This window comes from Neofelis nebulosa, chromosome 8, assembly GCF_028018385.1.
Source record: "Neofelis nebulosa isolate mNeoNeb1 chromosome 8, mNeoNeb1.pri, whole genome shotgun sequence".
Taxonomy (NCBI): domain Eukaryota; kingdom Metazoa; phylum Chordata; class Mammalia; order Carnivora; family Felidae; genus Neofelis; species Neofelis nebulosa.
The window spans coordinates 75,986,460-76,010,346 of record NC_080789.1 but is presented as its reverse complement, the minus strand read 5'-3'; the positions used below and the strand labels follow the sequence as shown (position 1 = coordinate 76,010,346).

Sequence of the window (23,887 nt, the reverse complement as noted above, 5' to 3'; positions counted from 1 at the left end):
AATATATATTGGTAATGATCTGTAAGTTTTCTCACTGGATCAAGGCATTTCTTTGTAGGCAGGCAACAGCTAAAGCAGTGGCCAAAAACCTATTAGAAAAAAAATCATTCCCCATTGGGGTATTTCTTGACAGCTACATAGTGATCAAGTAACCCATTTTACTGGTCAAATTGTCTAAGAGATCTGCAAAATCGGTGGTTTTTTTTGTTGTTTTTTTTTAAGATCTGCAAAATCTAATCCATCTTTCAACATTTTCATTGCATCTACCATCCTCACCCCTCAGGATTAATTGAACAAACTAATGGCATAATCAAAACTCAATTGGCCAGGGACATCTGGGAGGCTCAGTTGGTTGAGTGTCCGACTTCACCTCAGGTCATGATCTCGCGGTTCCTGGGTTTGAGCCCTGCACCAGGCTCTGTGCTGACAGCGCACAGCTGCTTCAGGTTCTGTGTCTCCCTCTCTCTCTGCTCCAACCCCAGTTCTGTCTCTCTCTCTCTCTCTCTCTCTCTCTCTCTCTCTCTCTCTCTCTCACAGAATAAATAAACATTTGAAAAACAAAACAAAACAAAAAAAAAAACCCGGTCCCAAACCCTGCCTCTTGTCCTTTTATCTAAAATCTAGCCATACTGGAAAAGCTCAATTGTTTCCATTCCAAATCATCACTAGGCATCCTATGAACCTAATCAAGGGTCACTTGCCCTCCACTTTGTTACAAGGAGAAATTCTCCAGTACTGTAAGGGACTTCTGCAGAATACATATGAAAAGGCCAAACTTGTTAAAGATTCATTTTACAGAATGTTCCTGGGAGATGAAGAAAATACTCATGACCTTAAGCCTGGAGATCCAGTATACTTGAAGAGACATCAACTTAAAGATTCTCCACCGCCAAAATAGGACCTTATTAGGTATTGCTAACCAACTCGTGTGCAACAAAGCTACCAGGGCCCAACTCATGGATTCACATTTCTCATTTAAAAAGGACTCCAGATCCTGAAAACAACTGGTGAGCCACTCCCCTTCCAGAAGATATCCCAAGACCCAGAACTGAAACAGACAATATCCAATGAAATAACTGAAACCCGAGATCCAGCACCAATCCAGAACTCTACTTTTACTTTAGTTCTTATTTTTTCCCCTTTTGTCTCATTTTCATCACTGTTCTATTGCCCCCTCCCAAGACTGGCTTGAAGTTTTATGACCCTTAGCTCTTCCTGTGGCTTGAGTTCTTAAATGGAGACTTCCTTAATGACCCTCAGGCTTTAATAAGACTTAGTCCTATAGTCCCTACCCTTTGTTCTCAACTCCTATACAAATTCAAGAAGAAAAACCAGTTAACAATATCCGTATTACTATGTTCTATCAAAGAGAGAACCCCTGTGATTGGAATACTAATATCATTGTTAAGCCTTCCCAAACATAGCCCATGTCCCAAACATACCCCCTAAAAATTGTTGGGTATGTTATTATAACCCACACAACACCCCAACCAAATACAAAAATACTCTCTATTAACTCCCCTTGGTTCAAGAAGATTGTCCCACAGATAATGATCATTAAGATCATGCACAACACCTCTAGTCAAATATAATTGTTCCCCCTCACTCTCTCAAAGGTACCCTAACCCCATTTGCTTTAACCACCTTTCCTTGTTTTGACATTACTCCTGTACACAATTTCACTTCTTAAATAAGATATGTCCACCTGGGACCTAGTCTGGTTTCTACAGATGTAAATCTCACTTTTGCAGTCACTGATCACTATAATCTATCAAGCTACAACCATATTTTATCCACGTCCCCTAATGCTACTCCCCTCCACCAGGTCATTGCAGAACAAAAGACAAATGATGAAACTTACTATCAATACTTGGGTCCAGTGATTTCCCAGGGAATGACATATAGAAAGTCTCATCAGTGGAATATATGTAAGAGGTTTTGCTATAATCAAACTAATCCCAAATTCTATCCTTACTGTGATCTCCACAAACCTTATGTTGCAGGACCCCTATCTTCCTTCTGTGCCAATTTTTCCTTCCCCATTATCAAAAGCACCACTCTGAACAATAAAACATGAGCAACTGAATCTTGGTGTGGTTTTGAAGGGTGTATTTTTATCTGTGGCAGCCCTCTTAATTATCTGTCCTTATATGGGAAACCCTTATGGAAGAACTAACCAAGCCTTAGCCTTCAAAAGCATTAACAATACCTGGGTCACTGGACACTGTACGCTAGGATTCATATAACCCAATCTGTCTACCCTACCCACAACCCTACCCCTAATAGAACCCAAAGGACTTTAGGTATAATAGTTGTTGGATTTGGTCTGGCTATAGGCATGCTGGCCCCCTGGGGAGGATTTTCTTATCACAAACCCACCCAATGTAATCTCACAAATGTTCTATAGGAATTATCCCACGAAACTGGTTCAGCCCTACAAAATTTACAATGATCCTGGGACTCTCTTGCTTCAGTAGTCCTAGACAATCAAATAGCACTTGACTACTGGTTGGTAGAACAAGGGGGTGTCTGTGCTGTTGCTAATATCTCTTGTTATTCCTGGGTAAATACTTTGTTCAACATGGAATTAGAAATTAAAAAAAAAAAAATTCACACAGGGCTCTTGGCTTCACAATATCAACAAACCCACCTCCAACATATTAAAAGCTACCTACCGTCATTCAATCTCTTTAGTTGGTTGCCTAACAAAATTGGAAATATCTTTAAACCTGGACTACAATACTGAATGAGACTATTAATGTTTGGATTAAATATCTGGTTGCTATATAAAATATGTTTTGTTTGTTTCCAGAAGTGCCTCTCTTCTCCTCTTCCACTCCCAAGCTAATTATGATGACTTAAGCTTCTGTGTATACTGCTCCAATGTATATCCCTATGCCCCCTATGAAGGACTGGATAGAACCAAGCAGACAAGCACCTGGGCAACAAGGAACTCTACCATAATGAGTTTCCCCCACCATAATTGACCATGGTGATGTTTCATACACCAGTGATCAAAAAGGGGAAATGAAGAGGAAAAGGAGTGAAGGAACAGTTGACAACTCTGAGTCCATCTTGCAACTGTCACCAGTTGGAGGTCACAGAACAGTCACTTACTAGAATCAGGATAATCATTTTGAGGTTTAGACACCTAGAAAACTTCCCCCCAACCCACAATACTGAGCAAAAGAGGCCAACCAATCACTGAGCAAATGATACCAACTGAAATTTCTCCCTCATTGTGGTTTGAAGCTTTAAAAACACCACCTCCTCTCATCCTTTTTGGACAAGCACACCAATTGAGTTTGGCTGTCCTTCTGGTTTGTAAAGCTAAATAAAGATCCATCTCCTTTCTCCTTATTCACAGGCTCACTCTTGAAGGTTTTCTTTAACAGCAAACATTTTTTTTCTACTTTAGTACATTTTCCTTTAACTTTATGGAAACAACCACCATAGCTTCTGAGTCTGTGCAGCCAGGTGGCACATTGCAAGATGTCCATATACAGCATTGGTTTTCCACTTAAGCAAGTATAGTTTTTGGTTTTTGTTTGTTTCCTTAACTAAGAGCAAAAAGGTCAAGCTCTCTGTTTTTTAGTCAACTATCTTTGTTCCTTTGGCCTCCTCATCCGTTTCCTCCGCCTCATGGCATTCTATCCATGAACTGGTGTTAGGAAAAAAAAGATTGCTAAATCATAATTAGGAAGAGGTTTATAAGTGTGTTGTCTCTGGCTGCTATTATTTGTCATGAAGTTACTAAACACATTCAAATTTACCTCTCACCATTTTTGTATGTTGTAAATGTAAGTAATAGCAAATAAATTATAATACGTGGACATTTTAGATGGTATGGTAATGAATGATTGTATTCTATCTCTGGGGATGCTTGTCCCTAAAAAAACAGGGACAACTAGGTTAAAAATAGGAACAAAATGGAAAAAATAACCCTCCCCATTCACTAGGGTATAAGAATCCATAATATATTACCAACACAGACCCTGTTTGGACTCTGAAACATTTCAAGAAAGGTTGCAAGAACATTTTTTTTTTTTTTTCTGAAATGTATTCTTGCCTGGAAGTGTAGGGAGCAACTAAGTAACTATTCACCGTTCATTTCTGCATTATGATTTTATGACATGATACATTCTTTAATATTCTGGAGCTCAAATATACACTTACAACAAGCCCTTAAGCTTTTCTTCTATCTCAAAAATAATAAAAAGTGCATATAAAAAGTCCCATATGTTAGGCAAGTGAAAATACTCTCTGAAAGTACATATAATAGCTTTATCTGCAACTACTATTAACACAATGAAATTTTTTCTCTTGGTCAAAGGAAAGTTACAGTTTTCCCCCAAAGTAATAGCTCTTTGTGTTTATCTCCTGAAGTCTGTAACACAAGTGCAAAAAGGCTGCCATCAGACTATATTAAAGTTGATCATTTCAGTTGCCTGTTACCTAGTGGTAGAACTTGCTAGACACAATGAAAGAAATGTTTAAGCAATGAAACAATTTCAGAGAACGACTTACCCTCCTTTAATATAGTCAAGGAATGAAACTTCTGTTTCTACCAAAAAAGAGAGTAAGGTTACCTGAAAAAGAAAAGGGAAGAAACAAGGCAGAAATTACCTGCTGGTACTAACGGAAACCTAAATGGACTTTATTCTAACTATTAGAGAGGAACTCATAGTTCATATTAGAGAGGAACATTACATTTTGAAAATCAATAATGATATTATTCTTTATTAAAATCCATTAGGACTGACTGCTCTTATATTGAAATTTAGCAGAAGGAAAAGGGTCAAAAAAATTAACTAACTCCTTCCCATGAGCAGTTTAGTTCCTTTGAAGAATAGCATGAAAATTATTTACAATGACACAGTGTTACTTCCCATTTTAGATAAAAGGAAAGATTAAAGGAGTTGAAACATAGTTAAAACTAAAAAATCAGAATCAGTGAGTTAAACCTTATGAGAGGAAAGGTGTGCTTTTGTCATGTTCCTGTAATGGGGCTATCTAATATTTTAAGTGTCTTGCAGTATACATCTTTAAAAGGAAACTTGAAGAGAACTTAGATTTTGCTTCTCCTAAGAAAACTTAATCTGATGATAAAAATCTTCAGTATATTATAATAGAAGTATCACAGACATGAAAAGTACAGCAGGTCAATAATACTGTAATAAGGTTGTATGGTGAAATCCAATGACTGCACTTACTGTGGTGAGCGTGGAATAATGGTCAGAATTGTTGCATCAATCACTTGGAATGATAACATTGTGTGTTAATAATACTCCAATGGGGGAAAAAAGGCACACTTGAATTCTCCAAAAAGAAGGAATAGGATGATTTTAAGATTTTTTCACAATCTTAAGAGACTTTCATCGACACCTTCCTGTCCCGGTTTAGACCTGCATTCTACAAGGTGCAAATCTTAACACACTATAAGCAAGTACTTTCATGTTTTCATAGTTAAGTGTAGCCTGTAAAGAGTATAGTCATTCTTACTAACACACTTTTTCACACCTACTTGATTCTCTCTAGTGTGATTCCACTCAATGAAGATTTCATAACAAAACTTCAGCTTCCCACAGAGGCCACAGAATCCTGAGGACAACCTGCAGGAAGCTGGGTCACTACTTTTTATAAGGTATTCTCCATTACAACCATTCCCACGGCAAGTTCATTTTTCTATTATACACCTTCATATTAAAATCCTAGGTTAAATTGAAAAAAACAGGGGTGCCTGGGTGGCTCAGTCGGTTAAGCGTCCGACTTCAGCCCGGGTCACGATCTCGCGGTCCGTGAGTTCAAGCCCCGTGTCGGGCTCTGGGCTGATGGCTCAGAGCCTGGAGCCTGCTTCCGATTCTGTGTCTCCCTCTCTCTCTGCCCCTCCCCCATTCATGCTCTGTCTCTCTCTCTCAAAAATAAATAAACGTTAAAAAAAAAAAAAGAAAAAAACAAAAACAAAAAACAAAAACTCCCATTCCCGAGGGTATAAGAATCCATAATACATTACCAAGACAGGCCCTGTCTGGGTTTTGGGAAATTTCAAGAGTTTAGTCTTTAGTGCTATTCAATGTAAATGTTACACTTTCTTTTTTTTTAACTCATTTATTTGGCTCTTTAGTGAATAACATAAAATTTGACTTACTGTTCCCGAATTAGTATATTTTTTCTTTTTTCCTTTCTTTTTGGGATTCACCACCTTGAAAGCAGATAATTACAATGTGTTAGGATTTATACATAATATACATAGGATTTATACAAAATATATAAAAAATGTGTAGTTCAAACTGCTGTCTTCACTGCTGATGCATTTATTCATTTACAAATGCCTTTACTATGATTCCTGTACAGTCCTTAGGCCAAAATTTCTCTATAAAATTTACTCATGACTGTTTTCTTTAAAAAAAAATTTCTTTTTCAGTAATATTCTTCTCAATCACTTTATGCATTGATTACCCTTATCCATCTGTATCTTCTTGATGCAAGAGAGACCTTTAACATCCTAGGTCCTAAATAATAATAATTATGTATAGCAAAGAAGAATATATTCAGGAGACGTAAATTTGTTATTAGGTAAAGAACACTAACATAGCAAATCACCTGGCTATGTGCATATACGAGGGCTCTGTTACTCTTTTGCTGTCAGTGGCAGTAATTTCCACCAGACATCCAGGCTATGCAATGATTGGTAAAGGTCTGGTTGTGGACCTAAGATTTAATTTTTGACCATTTATTCCATGAGGAAAATATTCTTGCACTCCTATATTATATAAGACACCAAAGAACATAGGGGATATGAAGATGAGTAAAATCTGTTGATCTAATAGGATAAAAAAACACATAAGTGCTTTAAGAGAAGATCCTTCAGCACACCCAATCCAAAATACACAGGAAACATTTGACAGGTAAAGAAAGTTAAAAGAATTTATGAATAAGTAGTATTTGAACTAAACTTTATCAATTTAAACTAAGGCTACAATAAAAAAGGAAAGACACAACATTTGAGAAAGAGGAAAAAGCAATCGGCCCAGGTTGGCTGGAGCAGAGTGCAAATACATGTTATTGAAATGAACCTGAAGGCCTGCAGGTACATGAAGGCTGCAGGAGACACTCCTGTCTGCATGCATGGAGATCCTGAAAGCTCTTTGCAAGCTTAGAGATCCCAAAAGGGCTCTATACATTGCTCCAGCCCCTTCACAGCTGCAGTCCACCAACAATCCTATGGGTCCAGGGTCCCAGTAAGAAACAATCCTGTCTGCAATTGTCCAGACCTTGAAAGGGCCCAATACTTAGTTTCAGCTCCTTCCAGCTATAGTTTGTGAGCAGTATTGCTGACACAAGGACCCACCAGGGGACACTCACATGTCTGTACCTCAGGAGATCATGAAATATCCTTATATTTATTAGGCCTCAGCCCCTCTGATCTTGATCAGGTAGCCCACCCAGGGACCTGGTGGGAGACATGCCCATCTGTACCTCCAAAGCCAGGTCTACAGACCAAAGTCTCGGCTATGGTACCTGAAACAGCCATGGGACTCAGTGGCTGACCTTCTTAGGCATGGTCCACAGCCAGTCCTGCTTAGACACCCATCAGGTGATCAGACACGAGTTCTCAACAAGTGCTGGCCGGAGCCACACACATCCTCACACTTAGTAATAGGCCAACTGACTGAGGACCCTACTGTATACCCTGAAGAGGAACACTGGTTCAGTGCCAGCCTACTGAATAAAGTACTAGAGCCAGTCTCATCCACCCAGGGATGAGATAGAATCCATGCCCATTCAAGACTCTGATAAAAGCACCCCCAACCATAGATACTAGTGCAGACCTAACAGCTTCAAAAGCGGCTCCAACCCAGCATGACTGCAGTTCTGGAGGTAATCCCATCAGCTCAGGAACTGACAAGAGGTCTTTCTCTGCCAAAACCAGTCTGGAAAGCTGTAGGGGGGTTTTAAAAGCTTCGGTTTTGCTGGAGATATAGAAGACCGAGGATAGGTGGAGAAAACAGGGATCGGTAAGTACCACCTGTCTTCTATTATTTTCATTGCCTATATGGAGCCTTAATATTCCGTCACTGGAAGACGCAGATAGAAAAACTGATGCTTACCCCATCTTTGCTCTTGCCTGGGAAGTTTGCTCTATAATATCTCATACTCTACTAAGTAAAATACTATACAGTATATAGCACTTAACAAAATACACCAGGGGTGCCTGAGTGGCTCAGTTGGTTAAGCATCCAACTTCGGTTCAGGTTATGATTTCACGGTTCATGAGTTCAAGCCCCACATTGGGCTCTTTGCTGGCAGCTCAGAGCCTGGAGCCTGCTTCAGATTCTGTGTCTCCCTCTCTCTCTGCTCCTTCCCCGCTTATGTTCTGTCTCTCTCTCTTAAACATTAAAAAAATGTTTTTAAATAAAAAACCATATTTCATGTGTTAGTCTCCCTTACACACTGAAATTTTTAATCATCTCTGTATCTCTGAAATTTTTAACCATCTTAACAGAGAATGTGGAATATAAAAGCCATGCGATAAACATTTTTACAAGTGAATGAATGAATAAGTGAATGAATAAAATGCTACTGCCATAGAAGAAGGAAAGTGCTTCCACTCCTAACTTAAAAGAGGGTGCAATTTTAGTGTCAATCTGGCAGGGAGAGTTACGATTATTGACTAATACTAAAATATTCTCCTTTCCTATTGATGTTTGTTAAATAAAAAAAATTATAGAGAATGTACAGGTAGCTTAGCTCAGGTATTAACAGTGCCAAAACACACCATGTGCTCAAAACATATCTGGTAGCTAACTGGCAAGGTAGGTTTAAGGCGGAAACAACTACTGTGCTTGCCTTAATAACCTGGATTTCTTTCATGACTGAATCAAGCTTTGTCATTCCTTTCAGTCTTCAACTAAACAACAGGGAAGTCGCTCAATCTTATAACACCATGGTGACATAATGAAAACACCTATTTTTCTCTTTTTATTAAAAAAGGTTTGGGGGAGGAGGTTGGTAGGAAGGCAAAACACAAAGGGTGAGGCTTATGAAAAAATGAACTTGCATTCATATTGAAGTTTTAAAAATAATAAAAAGCTTCATTGGCAAGAATGTTTAAATTTCTCAAAACAGAGTTAAAAGATCATAGAACTTTAAGAGAAATAATATCATTCAGTCTCCAAAACAAGTGTGTTTAATAAGCTTAAAGATTCTTACGTATATTGGTACTTACTTAACCTTTGCCAATTATCCTTTACAAAATCTATACTTTCAGAGCATAAATTTACTTATTCCAGAGGAAAATAATAATAGAATAGAATTCCCCTTACCTCATATACATTGAATTGTGATTGTCCTCTAGAAAGTTCCCTATAGCTTGTTGTAAATTCTCCAATGAAATCATGACTAAAATTAAGGGCGAAATATATAGTATTAGCTTTCATACATTTGCCAATTATACCTTAAAGCTTTTCACAAACGTACAGTCTAATCATGAAAAAATTACTATGAGAATAATTTAATAACATTTTAAAAGAGAATCCATACATAACTTCATTGTTCTTTAACCCTAAACTATGTACACTCAAAAATTACATTTTGTTAGTATTCAAATAATATTCAAGTTATCCCAATTTGATAAATATTTATAAAATATTAATTTGAACATTAAGATTTCAAATGGTACTTGTTTTAATAACTCATATCTCAAAGACATTTCATCATCTATACTACCAAAATGATTAATAATTTATTCAAAAAGGATTAAAGCTTAAGACACTCAAAACTTACTTTTACTTATTATTTACATCATTTACTTATTATTTTATTTACATTATTTACTTATTATTTACATCAATAATCACAAATACAATATACAAAACTCCTAAAACTTAATGACCAGGATGTAATAGGACACTATTTTTCAAGGGTATCCCAAGTTAACATGGATAATAGTCACCAAATTTCATTTTCAATAATAATGGTTTAAAAGTATACTGTTAATATCAACATGGTTATTCTGAGTTTTTTCATCTTGAAACAATCATCATTGCCTTCTCAGAAAGCAGGCCTTCTACAGGTGTCTTCTCAGTTTAGCTGGGGAGGGATAGGAATTGACTAAGCATACGTGTTAGTTCTCACCATAAAATCTTTGTCAATGTGACTACTGAAGTTTACCTAGCAACATAAAAAACATGTTATACATTTGGTAGTTTAGAGGGGACTTGTATTCTGCTACCCTATGTAATCTGAACACACACTGCTAAGAAATGCTGGTTTTCAGTGCAGTGGTGAAATGTAATGCGACAGAGGAAGAAGATAAAGATTACAGGAACTAAAGTGGTAAAACAAACCATAAGGGATGTCACCGTTATTTATATCATAGAATTTAAGCTTGGCCCATTCACTTTGCAAATGCAAGGTGTTCATTATTACCATATATACATATATATATATATACATACATACATATATATATACATACATACATATATACATACATACATATATACATATACATACATACATATATATACATACATACATACATATATATATATATATATACATATACATACATATATATATATATATATATATATATATATATATATATACACACACATCCCAAAACCCGAGGTAGGTTTAATGCTTAGTTGTGAATCACTAAAATCCATCAAACCTCCATAGACCTGATGACCAGTGACAACCAACAAATAAGTTATCTAGCCAACCAAATTACTGATTTCTAAAGATGGCATTTGGAAGAGAAAACTAGCTGCCATTAATTTCAGTAGAGTTTTTGCAATAGGAATTGTTTTATAACATTATTTAAAATACAGCTCATTTAGATTCCAGCCTCTCAGTTCTCCCTTATGTCAAAGATCTTACACATACATGATATTATTTGAAATGGGACATCCCTCTTTATAGATGTACCACGCTGACCCCTTCTAGATTTGACTTCCAGAAGCATATCTACACACATGAAAATGTGAAAGGAAAGAGGGTTGGAAACAGTGGTAAATATATTTGTATGTATGAACCCAATCTCCTAGGAATCACTCATTGAAGTTACACTGGGAAAATTATAAAATAGTAATTTAGTGCTACATATTTCTAATAAGTGGAATAATTTTCTTTGACCTTCAGAGGTGGAAGCTCATAACCTTGGTATCTTTCACTGAGACCTTAAAAACTGAGTTATAGAGATTCTGTTTAGAATCTATCCTCCTCCATTGCTGTGCGTGCTTCAAATATCTTAAAAGTCACGGAGATCGAGGCGCCTGGGTGGCTCAGTCGGTTAAGCATCCGACTTCAGCTCAGGTCATGATCTCACGGTTTGTGGGTTCGAACCCCGCTTTGGGGTCTGTGCTGATAGTGCAGAGCCTGGAGCCTGCTTCAGATTCTGTGTGTGTGTGTCTCTCTCTCTGCCCCTCCCCTGCTCATGCTCAGTTTCTCTCTCTCTCTCTCAAAAAGTAAATAAACATTAAAAAAAATTAAAAAAAAAAAAAAAAGTTCCAGAGATAAAACATTCTATTAGAGCACTTCAAGCACAATGCTTTGGTACTGGTAACTGTGGCCAAGCCTTATATAACAGAACTTACCACACTAGTGGTGGGAACTTAACATAGAGGGCTTAAAATAAACTCTGGATCACTTAAGCCCATATGGTAGTTTTCTGACTATGGTAATCCTCATCTGGTTAACTGTTTAAATTCAATATGCTATTACTATTAACACTAAATTCCCACCACTCAACACTAATCGAAAACTTGGTAGAGAGAAGCAATATTTACTGATCTCAAGTAAATACAATTACTCAATCAAGTCTCAAGAACATGTAATACCCATTTGGATAAAGTCCAGCAGAGTGGCAAATCTGGACCTAATTGCAATGGTCAAGTTTATCATACGGCACACATTGATGTGCTCCTGTTGAAGTCATTATGGAGCTCTCGAAGAAGCATTTCTCTGATACTTGGTTCTGTTTTGTTTTGGTAAATTTGTTACTCTCTACAGAATTGAATGATGAACAATGGGACTCAATGCTATGAATCTGCACTTTTGTGCTTCCATTTGTTTCCTAATCTGAAAGCACCCTGTTTATTAATAAATGGAGATTTTCCCCTCTGCATTAGTTGTTAGAGGGTTTACACCCAGATTTATGGCCATTTCTTGCAGGATATGTATGCATGATGTGCTGTCCTATGCAGGCTTTTCAAATTTCTTACCCTATTTCCCCCTTTGCTTCAATTTCCTCGCCCAGTTTATAGTTCACCATATGTTACTACATGCATTTCTGTAAATTACCTTGGATCCTTTTCAGAGTAAGACAGGACACAAATAAATGGAAGAATGAATAAAATATTTGCTCCTCCCATTCTGAATCTTGTTCAAGATTATCATTTTGAATAAAACACTGAATGTGCATGTCATATAAATGCAATGCTATGATGTGTTGTAGAGGAGAAAATGTATTAAGTGAGTCACAAATTGCATTTCAACCTCCAAGACAACATTTCTGTGAGATAAAGAAAACACATTATTGTATCTATTCAGAGCCAGAGAAATGGATGACCAAGAAGTGAGGATTTGTTGAAAGGTTATCAACATAAAGCATAAAAGCAGGTAGCAGTAAACTTGCTAACCCTAGATATAAGGTGCTTTGTCTCCAGAATACATCCTAAGAATTTGGGTGGATAAGTGGACTCATTCCCAGGTCAATTTCATCATAGATCTCTTGAATACATGGACATTTTTAGTTTCCTTTGAACTTGTCTTACTTAAAAAATTATTTAGTACGCCATAGATAAATACTCTGAAGAAAGTATTAAATGTAATTTTCACTGATTTGTAATTATCTTTTCCCCTATCATCAACTATTCCAGATTTTACTGAGATAAAAAGAAAAATTTAATTTGCTTTAACATTTTTATCTGTTCATGATTTTCAATACTGTAATATTGAAACAATTAATCACTATACAATAAATCACAACCAACAATTTCCTTGTGATTCAATAATACTGCTTTGCTATTTCCTGTTAATTTAATTGCATCTAAAATAATTATTCTATGTTATGTCTTTGCATTTACAAAATAAAGTCTACCTCAGGGCTGCTTATCTGGTTTGTGTCTGTTTACCTCTCTAATTTGTTCTCCCTACTTTTTATAAGGGAGGAAATAAAGAGATTTTTAAAGCAAATTGATTATGACTATATAGCTAGTAGTCTGCCTCTAAAATCCTTGTTTGAGCAAAGTGATTAAATTGTTAAATAAAATCTGTATATTACAATTATTTCTGTGCTCCACTAAGAGTGGAAAAATGGCGATTGTGTCTACTGACATTTACATTTGAAACCTGTAGGACAGTCCCTACCTAACAAATGTGTCTTTCCCACCACACCCCCCTCCCATTTTTGGCACCTTCTTTCCCAGCGTCACCTATACTATGGAGGCTAGCTATTATGTCCTTCAAGAAGCCTTTCCTGCTTCATGCCATTCTCTCTTTGCTTTTAAAGAAGCCAATATCTCTCTACTGTCACAAACCTGTATTGTATTGTACCTGCTCTTTACATAGCTCCCCTCTCAGTCTCCGTACTTGAAGGTGAGAAAGGTGATAAACTCATCTCCATGTTTTCAGCATCTACCTCATTGCCTGGTAAATGGGCACTGTTGAAAGTTGGAACTAGATTCAGGGTAATATCACAGTCATGCTGTGATCTTACCTTGCAGGTCATATGAACAGATTTGCCTCAGACTATATTCAGTCTAAAAGACTGGCACAAGTGCCAATCACAGTAACCACCATCACTCTCTCTACCTCCTTAAAACAACTCTGAGAGTAATGAGAACAACTGTTCTTTTCCCCAGAAGTGCACCCACACAATCCCACCAGAGGCAGAGAAAAGAGAAGCAGGCAATATTGCCTTCTGTGGGCATTTCTGGTGATCTTCCTGAAGGCCACCCTGCCTTGGGACAGATAACTGTTACTTTCTTAACTGTCAATAAACTACTTTTGCACATAGTGTATACAAATGGCATGTATGTACCGAATCCATCTCAGCCCTTTCTCTACTACCATGTGGTCTGGAGTGAGTCAACTTTGGGGTCCTTAAGTCTTCACCGAAAAATGGGAGGCAATGCCTACTTACGGTTTTGAAAACAGACTCAGAAAATTCATTTGATTCTTTTTTTTCTGTGAAAAGTGTTTAACTCCTCAAAAAAGACACTACTAAGATACCTTTTTCCAATTATTAAGAATATGATTCCAGACACACATATATATAATTGTAAGAAAGCTTCCGTCAAAATAACTTGGGAGGACGTAATAGGCTTATGAACTGATATATGCTGCGTTATGATATTCTGGAGTTACACACCTGTGGCTTGTACTATTCCAATGTGATTCCTTTCCTCTGGAGTACATACACTACAGTGTGCTGTGTGCCAGGTGTGTGCTGAAGGACCTCTCACATAAGGATTTGTAAACAAATTGTGTGTTAAAGACAATTTCTCTAGGATGTTGAAAAGATTCCAGCTCAAAAATGGGCATGATCTTTCCCATGGAAACAACAGCCCCGGATGCTAAAGTCTCCTCCATTGGTATTTAAACATACTGCCTTCCCATGTTCCTCTATCTTGTCTTATCTGGTCCAGTCCTAGCAAGCATAACAACATTTTTAAAATTAGCTAGAGATTAAGCAGTCACAGAAGTGAGAGACACTTTTAATTGAAGTGTAGTCATGGTGACCCTAATTAAACTCATAGGTTGCAGACATTCTTACTGGTTAAACCTGTATTTGTAGGAGAGCAGCAGTGTTTTTCTAGAGGTGACTGAAACCAAACCACTAACTCCACGATCACAAGTAAACTATGCCCTCAGATTTGTGATTTCTCACAATCAACACTAAAAGTCATCTTTATGAGTCCAGATATTGTTATCAGCTAAAAGTCATCTTTATGAGTCCAATATTGTTATCAGCTGTGCCTGATTTTGCTAATTTTCTTTGCTTTTCTTCTAGTCAAAGCCTTCAAATTTGACAAGACTTTTCAGCATCTAAGAATGTTTTGGTTTTCTGGGGCTTTTTAAACAAGAGAATACCAGCCCCTACTGATTCTTAAAGGAAGTAGTTCTATGTGAAAATTTCAACAAAATCAAATCTTTCTTTTCCCTTGTAACTTCCTCAAATCCTGACAGAGAATTTAGTTTACTTTTAAAAAAATCTAGAAATATAACCTTTAAATATTCCCAGATTAAGAACTTGTCTATAAATTTGCAGAATTATTATGATTATTAATTGTGTTAGTAAACAAAGATTATAAACATTCTTACAAAAGTAATTTTTTTAATTTGTAAAGTCCTGGTTTATTCCCTCCATAGATTACAATACTACTTCTGGGCCTTCAAGAGGAAAACAGGGGTGCCTGGGTGGCTCAGTGGGTTGGGCACTGACTTCGGCTGGGGTCCTGATCTCACAGTTTGTGAGTTTGAGGCCCACATCAGGCTCTATGCTGACAGCTCAGAGCCTGGAGCCTGCTTTGGATTCTGTGTCTCCCTCTCTCTGCCCCTCCCCCACTCACGCTCTGTCTCTCAAAAATAAATGTAAAAAAAAAAGTTAAAAAAAAAGAGGAAAACAGATATAATCATATCAAATATCAAGAATTCAGCAGGAGAACTAGGCTAATTTTATCAGTCTTATCCATACCAGCTCCTTAATACATTTCTAATACAGACAAAAAATTAAAAAGATATAAATAGCATATATATATAATAAATACTATTGTCATTTTAGGTATAAATTCATATAAAATATTACATAGTAATATATGATATTACATCTACGTAAGTGTACATTTTAATGTATGTATTATATTATTATTTAATATTTCATTTATTAACTTTTTCATTTATTTATTACATCTATACAAAGACTTGGGACAAACAACACATTTTCAGATAAAGATAATATTTTTGATGTGATTTACATTATATAGAAAAATGATATATGTCATTATAAAGAAAATGTTCTGTATGATGATTTATCACATTTAAGCTCAAACTGTGTGCCTATATATCTACTTCATTTTTTTTTAAATACAGGGTATAGACATATTTTCTTATATATATTTATATGTAAGTATTTTTATATATATTATAATATATATTTATAAATGTATTATTTAAAGTCCAAGTGTATTTACTAGATATAATGCAAATTTCAACTACACATAAAATCTAACTTTAAAAAAAATAATTACCTTTGATTCTTTTCTATTGCCTCTAATAAGCTTAATGCACCAATATATCATCAGGCAAATAAAAATTTGCCTCATTAAACAAAGTGAATTGTATATGGCCAAAAATTCTTAATATACAATCACTTTTACCTACCAATAATTTCACAAATACAACTTAATCCATTGAAAGGTAGGGTGAAGTTTCTTTAGCTAGCCAGGATCTTTAGATATTTTTTTCTATGATTATATTAACTAAAAAGTTAACTGAGATAAGGTCGGAAGTTAGATTCTCCAATTTCATCAACTTGTACTATTTTATGTAATCCATGTCACATACTTTATTCTCTATAATTTCAAAGTGATTGAATTCTAGTTTTTACCTTGAACAGTAATCTCTAGAAAGGAAGGTCTGTGTGATACACTAACTTGTTTTTGAAATTTAAACTATCAGCCAGTGAGTGATATTTTTTCAGCTGAATGAGAATAATAATAGTATTGTTATAATAAGCAAAACAACAACAAAATACCGGGGGGGGGGGGGGGGGGCCTGAATGACTCAGTCCATTTAGCAGCCAACTTCAGCTCAGGTCATGACCTCGTGGCTGGTGGGTTGGAGCCCTGTGTCATGCTCTGTGCTGACAGCTCTGAGCCTGGAGCCTACTTTGGATTCTGTGTCTCCCTCTCTCTCTCTCCCCCTCCCTCTCAAAAATAAACATTAAAAAATTAAAAAAAAAAAAAGATCACCCCACTTTGGTGAAATTTCACATTTAGATAGAGGTGACTGACTTAGATCTTATTTGACAGCTCAGAACTTTTGGATTTGCAAGAATTTCACCACTGGAGATTGTGTGCGATTTTTATATTAATACAAAAGTAATAATCATTTATTGCCTTTCAAGATTTATAATACTTTCTTTGAATTCCTACATTATTACCCATTATATTTCTTGAAGTGAAAATTATTTTTTCTTATACTATTTATGGAGAAATAAAGGTTTTAGGCATTTTGAGAGACTTTAATAATTTTATGTGTTTTTGAGGCATGTTACTTTTTAATGATTTTAACAGTGTGAATATCTTCAAAGTATTAAAATATGGAAATTTCCACATTAAAATGTGGAAATAACCCACATCATAAAAGTTTTTCCATGTGTGTTAGAAGCTTGAATAAATTAATACATTTTTGAACCAAATGAGACTCTAGGAGACTATGAAGCAAAATTTCAGAATCACTGAGTTCCCAAGAGATACAAATCTAAAACATTAATCAAAGAATTAAAAGTACCCAGTGAATTGGTGTTTGGGTTGCTTAGATAGGATAATACTTATGTGTAAAAGTTCTTCCTTTTAAATGATAAGCTTAATTAAAAACTTGTCCTTAAAATATAGTATAATATCTGGGAATTTTCTAGTGGAATGAAAGAAATATCTATGCAACCCAATAAAAATAATGTCTGCCTATAAGTTCTCCCTTTGGGATTTACTGATTTTGCATAAGTCATTAAGCTTTCTAGTAAAAAATTTTCACCCCTCAAAAGCATAAAATACATTTTCCTTTTCACTTCAAAAAAAAAAAAAAAAAAAAAAAAAAGGTGAGTTGATTAACTTCAGTTGTTCTGAACAGAATAACAGAAGTTTGTTTTGGGTTCTTGGAAGAAAAATATTGTATTAGAATATGGCCATAAAAGCAGCCCTAATATCAATATATGTTAAATTTAGAGGTTACAATATGTTTATAATACATATATTTCATTGGCTTGTTCATTTAGACTATTCTGTAATATATGCAAATGTATTAGCATGTGATCTAAAGTAGAGTTTTTCCACATATTAACTATCCTATTCTACACTTTTAGGAAAAATAACACTAAAGAACTATTTAGATAGCAATGACTTCAGATGGGCACTATGAATGTGTGAAGATCTAAATGTAAGGATAGTTTTCTATAAATCTAAACATTCCAATTGTGAATTCATTTTAAACATAAACGGAAAATGGCACATTAGAAAATTCTTCTCGTTTGTATGTTTATTTTGTTCTATCTATGTACAAAATCACCAATTGTGGCCAAAAATATGTTTATAAGCTTTTATCTCTATTGTGGTGTATAATCATAGAATAGTGCTAGTAAACCAAACAACTGAAGTGCCATAATCTATGAATATTCATGTACTTTCATACATTTTTATGTATATATCAATCTGGAAATTTAAAAAATTTTGTTTCTGGGAAAGGTTGCCAATAATTCTGCAACACCCCTTAGCAAAGTATACACAATTGAAATGAATATATGCCAGTTGTATTATAACTATATGTATTTAATCAACCTTAAAATCTAAAACTGCAAATTTTGACAGCCTTACATACATGATATAATAAATACTAATCATAGGATAAATTGTGATACCAAAAAAATACCTAGCTGTTTTTAAGGACCTTTTATTTCCTAGTCAAAAGATTGTTACTGAGTACTTCCTTTAACTGAACCTCAATGCCAACCAATTACACTTAATCTGTTTAAATATACACATAGACGTTGCTACAAAAGGCCATATTTCATTCTTTCTCATTGCCAAGTAGTATTCCATTGTGTATATAAACCACAATTTCTTTATCCATTCATCAGTTGATGGACATTTAGGCTCTTTCCATAATTTGGCTATTGTTGAGAGTGCTGCTATAAACATTGGGGTACAAGTGCCCTATGCATCAGCACTCCTGTATCCCTTGGGTAAATTCCTAGCAGTGCTATTGCTGGGTCATAGGGTAGGTCTATTTTTAATTTTTTGAGGAACCTCCATACTGTTTTCCAGAGCAGCTGCACCAGTTTGCATTCCCACCAACAGTGCAAGAGGGTTCCCGTTTCTCCACATCCTTGCCAGCATCTATAGTCTCACGATTTGTTCATTTTGGCCACTCTGACTGGCGTGAGGTGATATCTGAGTGTGGTTTTGATTTGTATTTCCCCGATGAGGAGCGACGTTGAGCATCTTTTCATGTGCCTGTTGGCCATCTGGGTGTCTTCTTTAGAGAATTCACGTTTTCTGCCCATTCTTCACTGGATTATCTGTTTTTCGGGTGTGGAGTTTGGTGAGTTCTTTATAGATTTTGGATACTAGCCCTTTATCCAATATGTCATTTGCAAATATCTTTTCCCATTCTGTTGGTTGTTTCCTTTGCAGTGCAGACGTTTTTATCTTCATGAGGTCCCAATAGTTCATTTTTCCTTTTAATTCCCTTGCCTTTGGAGATGTCTCAAGTAAGAAATTGCTGTGGCTGAGGTCAGAGAGGTTTTTTTCCTGCTTTCTCCTCTAGGGTTTTGATGGTTTCTTGTCTCACATTCAGGTCCTTTATCCATTTTGAGTTTATTTTTGTGAATGGTGTAAGAAAGTGGTATGGCCTTTTGTAGTAACATGGATGGAACTGGAGAGCGTTATGCTAAGTGAAATAAGTCATACAGAGAAAGACAGATACCATATGTTTTCACTCTTATGTGGATCTTGAGAAACTTAACAGAAGACCATGGGGTAGGGAAAGGAAAAGAAAAGTTAGAGAGGGAGAGAGCCAAACCATAAGAGACTCTTAAAAACTGAGAATAATCTGAGGGTTGATGGGGGGGTGGGAGGGAGGACAGGGTGGGTGATGAGTATTGAGGAGGGCACCTGTTGGGATGAGCACTGAGTGTTGTATGGAAACCAATTTGACAACAAATTTCATATTAAAAAAATAAACATATATATACAACAGATTAGAAAAATCCAAAAGAATGGTTTATTCTCAGATATTCTTTAATGGTGTCAAATTCAGTGCAATACCAAAAATGCAAATTTATACGAGGTTAGCTTAATATTAAAATGTTGCTGATTTTTAGTAACAACTGTGAATGTAAACTGTACTATCTGGTTTAAACTACAATGCAAAAATTATTCCAAATATTATGAAATGTACACACAAAGGAAAGTTCTGTCTTCGATTTCTAATGAAGTGGTTAATTGAGACAATTATTTAGATAATTCAAACGTAATTACCTGTATATTTTAAGTAAAGCTATTTTAAGGCTTTATTTTCCCTTTTCAACTTGTAAGTACAGACATCAGTTAGAAATTATGAGTACCAGCATTATGTACCCAAACAGGTTGGAACTAAGAATCTCATAGTTGAACATTAGAGCTTAAATATCAAAATCAGAGCAGAAATCCTTGATGGGGTGCAGCCAATCAACCTTTAGGACATAAAATCATTTAGGAAACTGAGCTTCTATCCATACCAGAGAGACATGTGTCAATCATTTGGTCAAAATTTTTTACAAAATAAATAAATAACACCAAGCACTGAAACATATACGAATATTTACCAAGCCTAAATTGTTATTGGTAGTGGCAGTGTTCTATGTGTCTTAATTTTTCTCCGGATCAGCAACTATAAAATTTTCCTTTCCAAACAGGATTGAAATGCAACATGAATACATGGCTACAATGTATTTTTGTCTTTTTTTAATTCTCTCAGGTTATGTCTACAATAGTCAACATCAAACGCTAAAGCTAAGAACTCATGTTTCAAAGAAAAGATTGTGGAATTCTGAATACCATGTTCCATTTCTCCTACACTAAGAAGCGAAATATGATGGGAGATAAAAGCAGTGCTTAGAAAGATAGAGGAATAAGCAGTAGTTTGATTTGCAGCCAATGACTAGTTACTAGTCATGTAAAATGGAAAAACCATTTCCACATTTTCCTTCGTTTTCATGTCTGGAAAAAGAACAACAATAATATTTTTTATTGAGAATTTTTTGAGAATTGAGAGGAAATGTGTAAAATTGCTTGGCATACCAAATTAAATTTAAAACTTGTATGGTGCATGATCTTAAAATGGGATTCCCAAGCTATCTGTAGAACAATTTATATAACAAAAGGACTGTACACACCACAGTCTCTCTTATTCATTTTCTCTCTTTCTGACTAGACAATATCGATGAAATATTAAAATTGTCACAAAGTAAAGGTATTTGGCAGATGCACATCTATAGTGACCTTGTCACCTGCTAAATTTTAATAAACTTTTTCCAGGACTCAGTTGTCACTAAGCTTAGTTTTATGTGTATTTGGAATACTAGTAGGTGAGTGACAAACGCTGTACAACTATACAACACATGTGCATAACACAAAATCTCAAATCATCTTGGTATTTAGAATCACGGAGAAAATAATGGGTGACCAATGCATATCAGTAAATCCTATTGCATAAATGATCAGCATCATTACTATCAGAATCTTTTCATCACTCACAACTGGAAGTTTCATTTAATTGGAAGACTTTTATGACCAGCTCTGTAGAATTTTCCCTCAAAACTCTCAGTAGGTAATTACATATACTTCCACTGTGTAAAAGAGATCTTTGAGGTAGATGTTTCTCCAGGTTATCCTTTGATTTATATTCCAGCATCTCTCCCATCCCCTAGTCTCATATTTCTAATAGCCTTGTATACATTCTCCCCTGTGATATATAACTTTAAAAAAGAATTGGGGATGAAAAAAAAAAAAGAAATAGAATGAAAAAAGCAATCTTGGGGGGAGAGCAAGCAAAGCCAGGTCTTCAAAATATATGTATCTGTTAGGAAGAGAGAGCTGGGTATTGTAGAAGAGAGCACAACAGAATTAGGTTGAGGTGATCTGAATGTTTTTGCTCCTCTGGCATGAGGCCATCATGAGTTCTAATACTGTTTGAATGAGACCATTCTCTAGGTTTACATTTGGGAGTCTCTCATCAAAACTAAGCAAAAGCTTCATCAAAAAAAAAAAAAAAAAAGCTTATGCACAGTTAAGGAAACAGTCAACAAAACTAAAAGGCAACCTGTGGAATAGAAGAAGATATTTGCAAATGACATATCTGATAAAGGGTTAGAATCCAAAATATATATAGAATTTATAAAACAACACCCCAAAAACAAAAAATCCAATTTAAAAATGGGCAGAAGACATGAATATATATTTCTCCAAAGAAGACACCCAGATGGCCAACATCACTCATCATCAGGGAAATACAAATCAAAACTACAATGAGACATCACCCCACACCTATCAGAATGGCTGAAATCAACAACACAAGAAATGACAGGTGTTGGTGAGGATGTGGAGAAAGGGGTACCCTCTTGCACTGTTGGTGGGAATGCAAACTGGTGCAGCCACTCTGGAAAATAGTATGGGGTTTTCTCAAGAAGTTAAAAACAGAACTATCCTACAATCTAGCAATTGTACTACTAAGTATTTACCCAAAGAATACAAAAATACTAATTCAAAGGGATACATGCACCCCGATATTTATAGCAGCATTATCTACAATAGCCAAATTATAGAATCAGCCCAAGTGTCCATCAACTGATGAATGGATAAAGTGGATGTGGTATATAAACACAATGGAATATCACTCAGCCATAGAAAAGAATGAAATCTTGGCCATAGATCGAGCTAGAGAGTTTTTATTATGCTAGGCAAAATAAGTCAGTCAGAGAAACACAAATACATATGATTTCACTCATGTGGAATTTCAGAAACAAAACAAATGAGCAAAGGAGAAAAAGGAGAGAGAGAGAGGCCAACCAAGAAACAGATATTTAATTATAGAGAACAAACTGATGGTTACCAGAATGGAGGTGGGTGGGAGGATGGTTAAATAGGTGATGGGGATTAAGAAGGGCACTTGTGATGAACACTAAGTATTATACGAAAGTCTTGAATTGCTGTCTTGTATACTTGAAATTAATATTACGCTGTATATCAATGAACTGGAATTTGAATAAAAACTTTAAGAAAAAAGCTAATAAAAAAATTTTAAATTCACCCAGTCCAAAATCAGGTTCATCGTAGCTACCTCAATTTCCACAAACTGACAAGTTAGCAACCCCCTATTTCCATTAGTGATGTGCATATTTCATTCTCAACTACATTCAGAATATGAGATCTGTGTTTTACTTCAGTCTTCAACTGTAACCATCCAGCAGCTACAAACTTATATACTCCATTTCCTTAACACTGGCTCTAGTATCTAGCTTCATTTTGTATAAAGAACTGAAAAGCTCACAAACCATGCAATCTGAAGCAAAAAACTTAACCTCAATTCACTTATCAGCAAAACTAGGAAGATAATAAATAATACCTACTGGATTCTTATAAGGATCAAATGAGAAAGTGGTGAAAAACACTTTTGTAAACTGCAAAGCTCTATGCATATTCAAAATGTAATTTAGTTGTTTTTCACGGCAAGGGTTTTATGATTTTTTATTGCCTTTACTGCCAACCTAATATAAGTTTCATTACTATCCCAAAAACCTCCTTAACCTCTAAACTAGTTTTTATACTTCTGTGTCTCCCTGATTCCAAATCATTCTGCAAATATTTTCCCATATCTCTCATAGTGCTAGAATGTCCTTGGTTCATTATTCAGTAACAAAATCTCTTAATGACTCCAAAGTTCCAATGGAATTCAGAAAATACTCTCCAGTCTATCAGAAGCCTTCCATCATATGGTCCTGACCTACCTTTGTATATGTATCTGTATTTCCCATTAATTCCCTCTAATACATTGTAACATACTCACAATCACAGGCCCAAAACAAAATCCTTTACTTAGTGGGTTCACAAAATCCCTTCTT

The 23,887-nt window shown here is 35.5% G+C and overlaps 1 protein-coding gene and 1 long non-coding RNA gene across 3 annotated transcripts in view; one reads left to right on the top strand and one right to left on the bottom strand.

Annotated features, from left to right (window-relative positions):
* The window catches only part of CPNE8 (copine 8), a 227,624-nt gene that overhangs the window by 72,890 nt on the left and 130,847 nt on the right, over window positions 1-23,887 (bottom strand). For both annotated transcript variants that reach the window (XM_058743122.1, XM_058743121.1), the window contains exons 11-13: window positions 9,327-9,402; window positions 6,149-6,202; window positions 4,528-4,589 (exon numbers count right to left, since the gene is read on the bottom strand). In XM_058743122.1, the coding sequence (XP_058599105.1) occupies window positions 4,528-4,589; window positions 6,149-6,202; window positions 9,327-9,402 (192 nt within the window). The remainder of the gene's footprint in view (window positions 1-4,527; window positions 4,590-6,148; window positions 6,203-9,326; window positions 9,403-23,887) is intronic.
* Window positions 5,291-15,107, top strand: LOC131519769 (uncharacterized). Its single transcript, XR_009265784.1, has 3 exons — window positions 5,291-5,419; window positions 5,539-5,644; window positions 15,023-15,107. It is a non-coding gene; the product is annotated as an uncharacterized LOC131519769 (long non-coding RNA).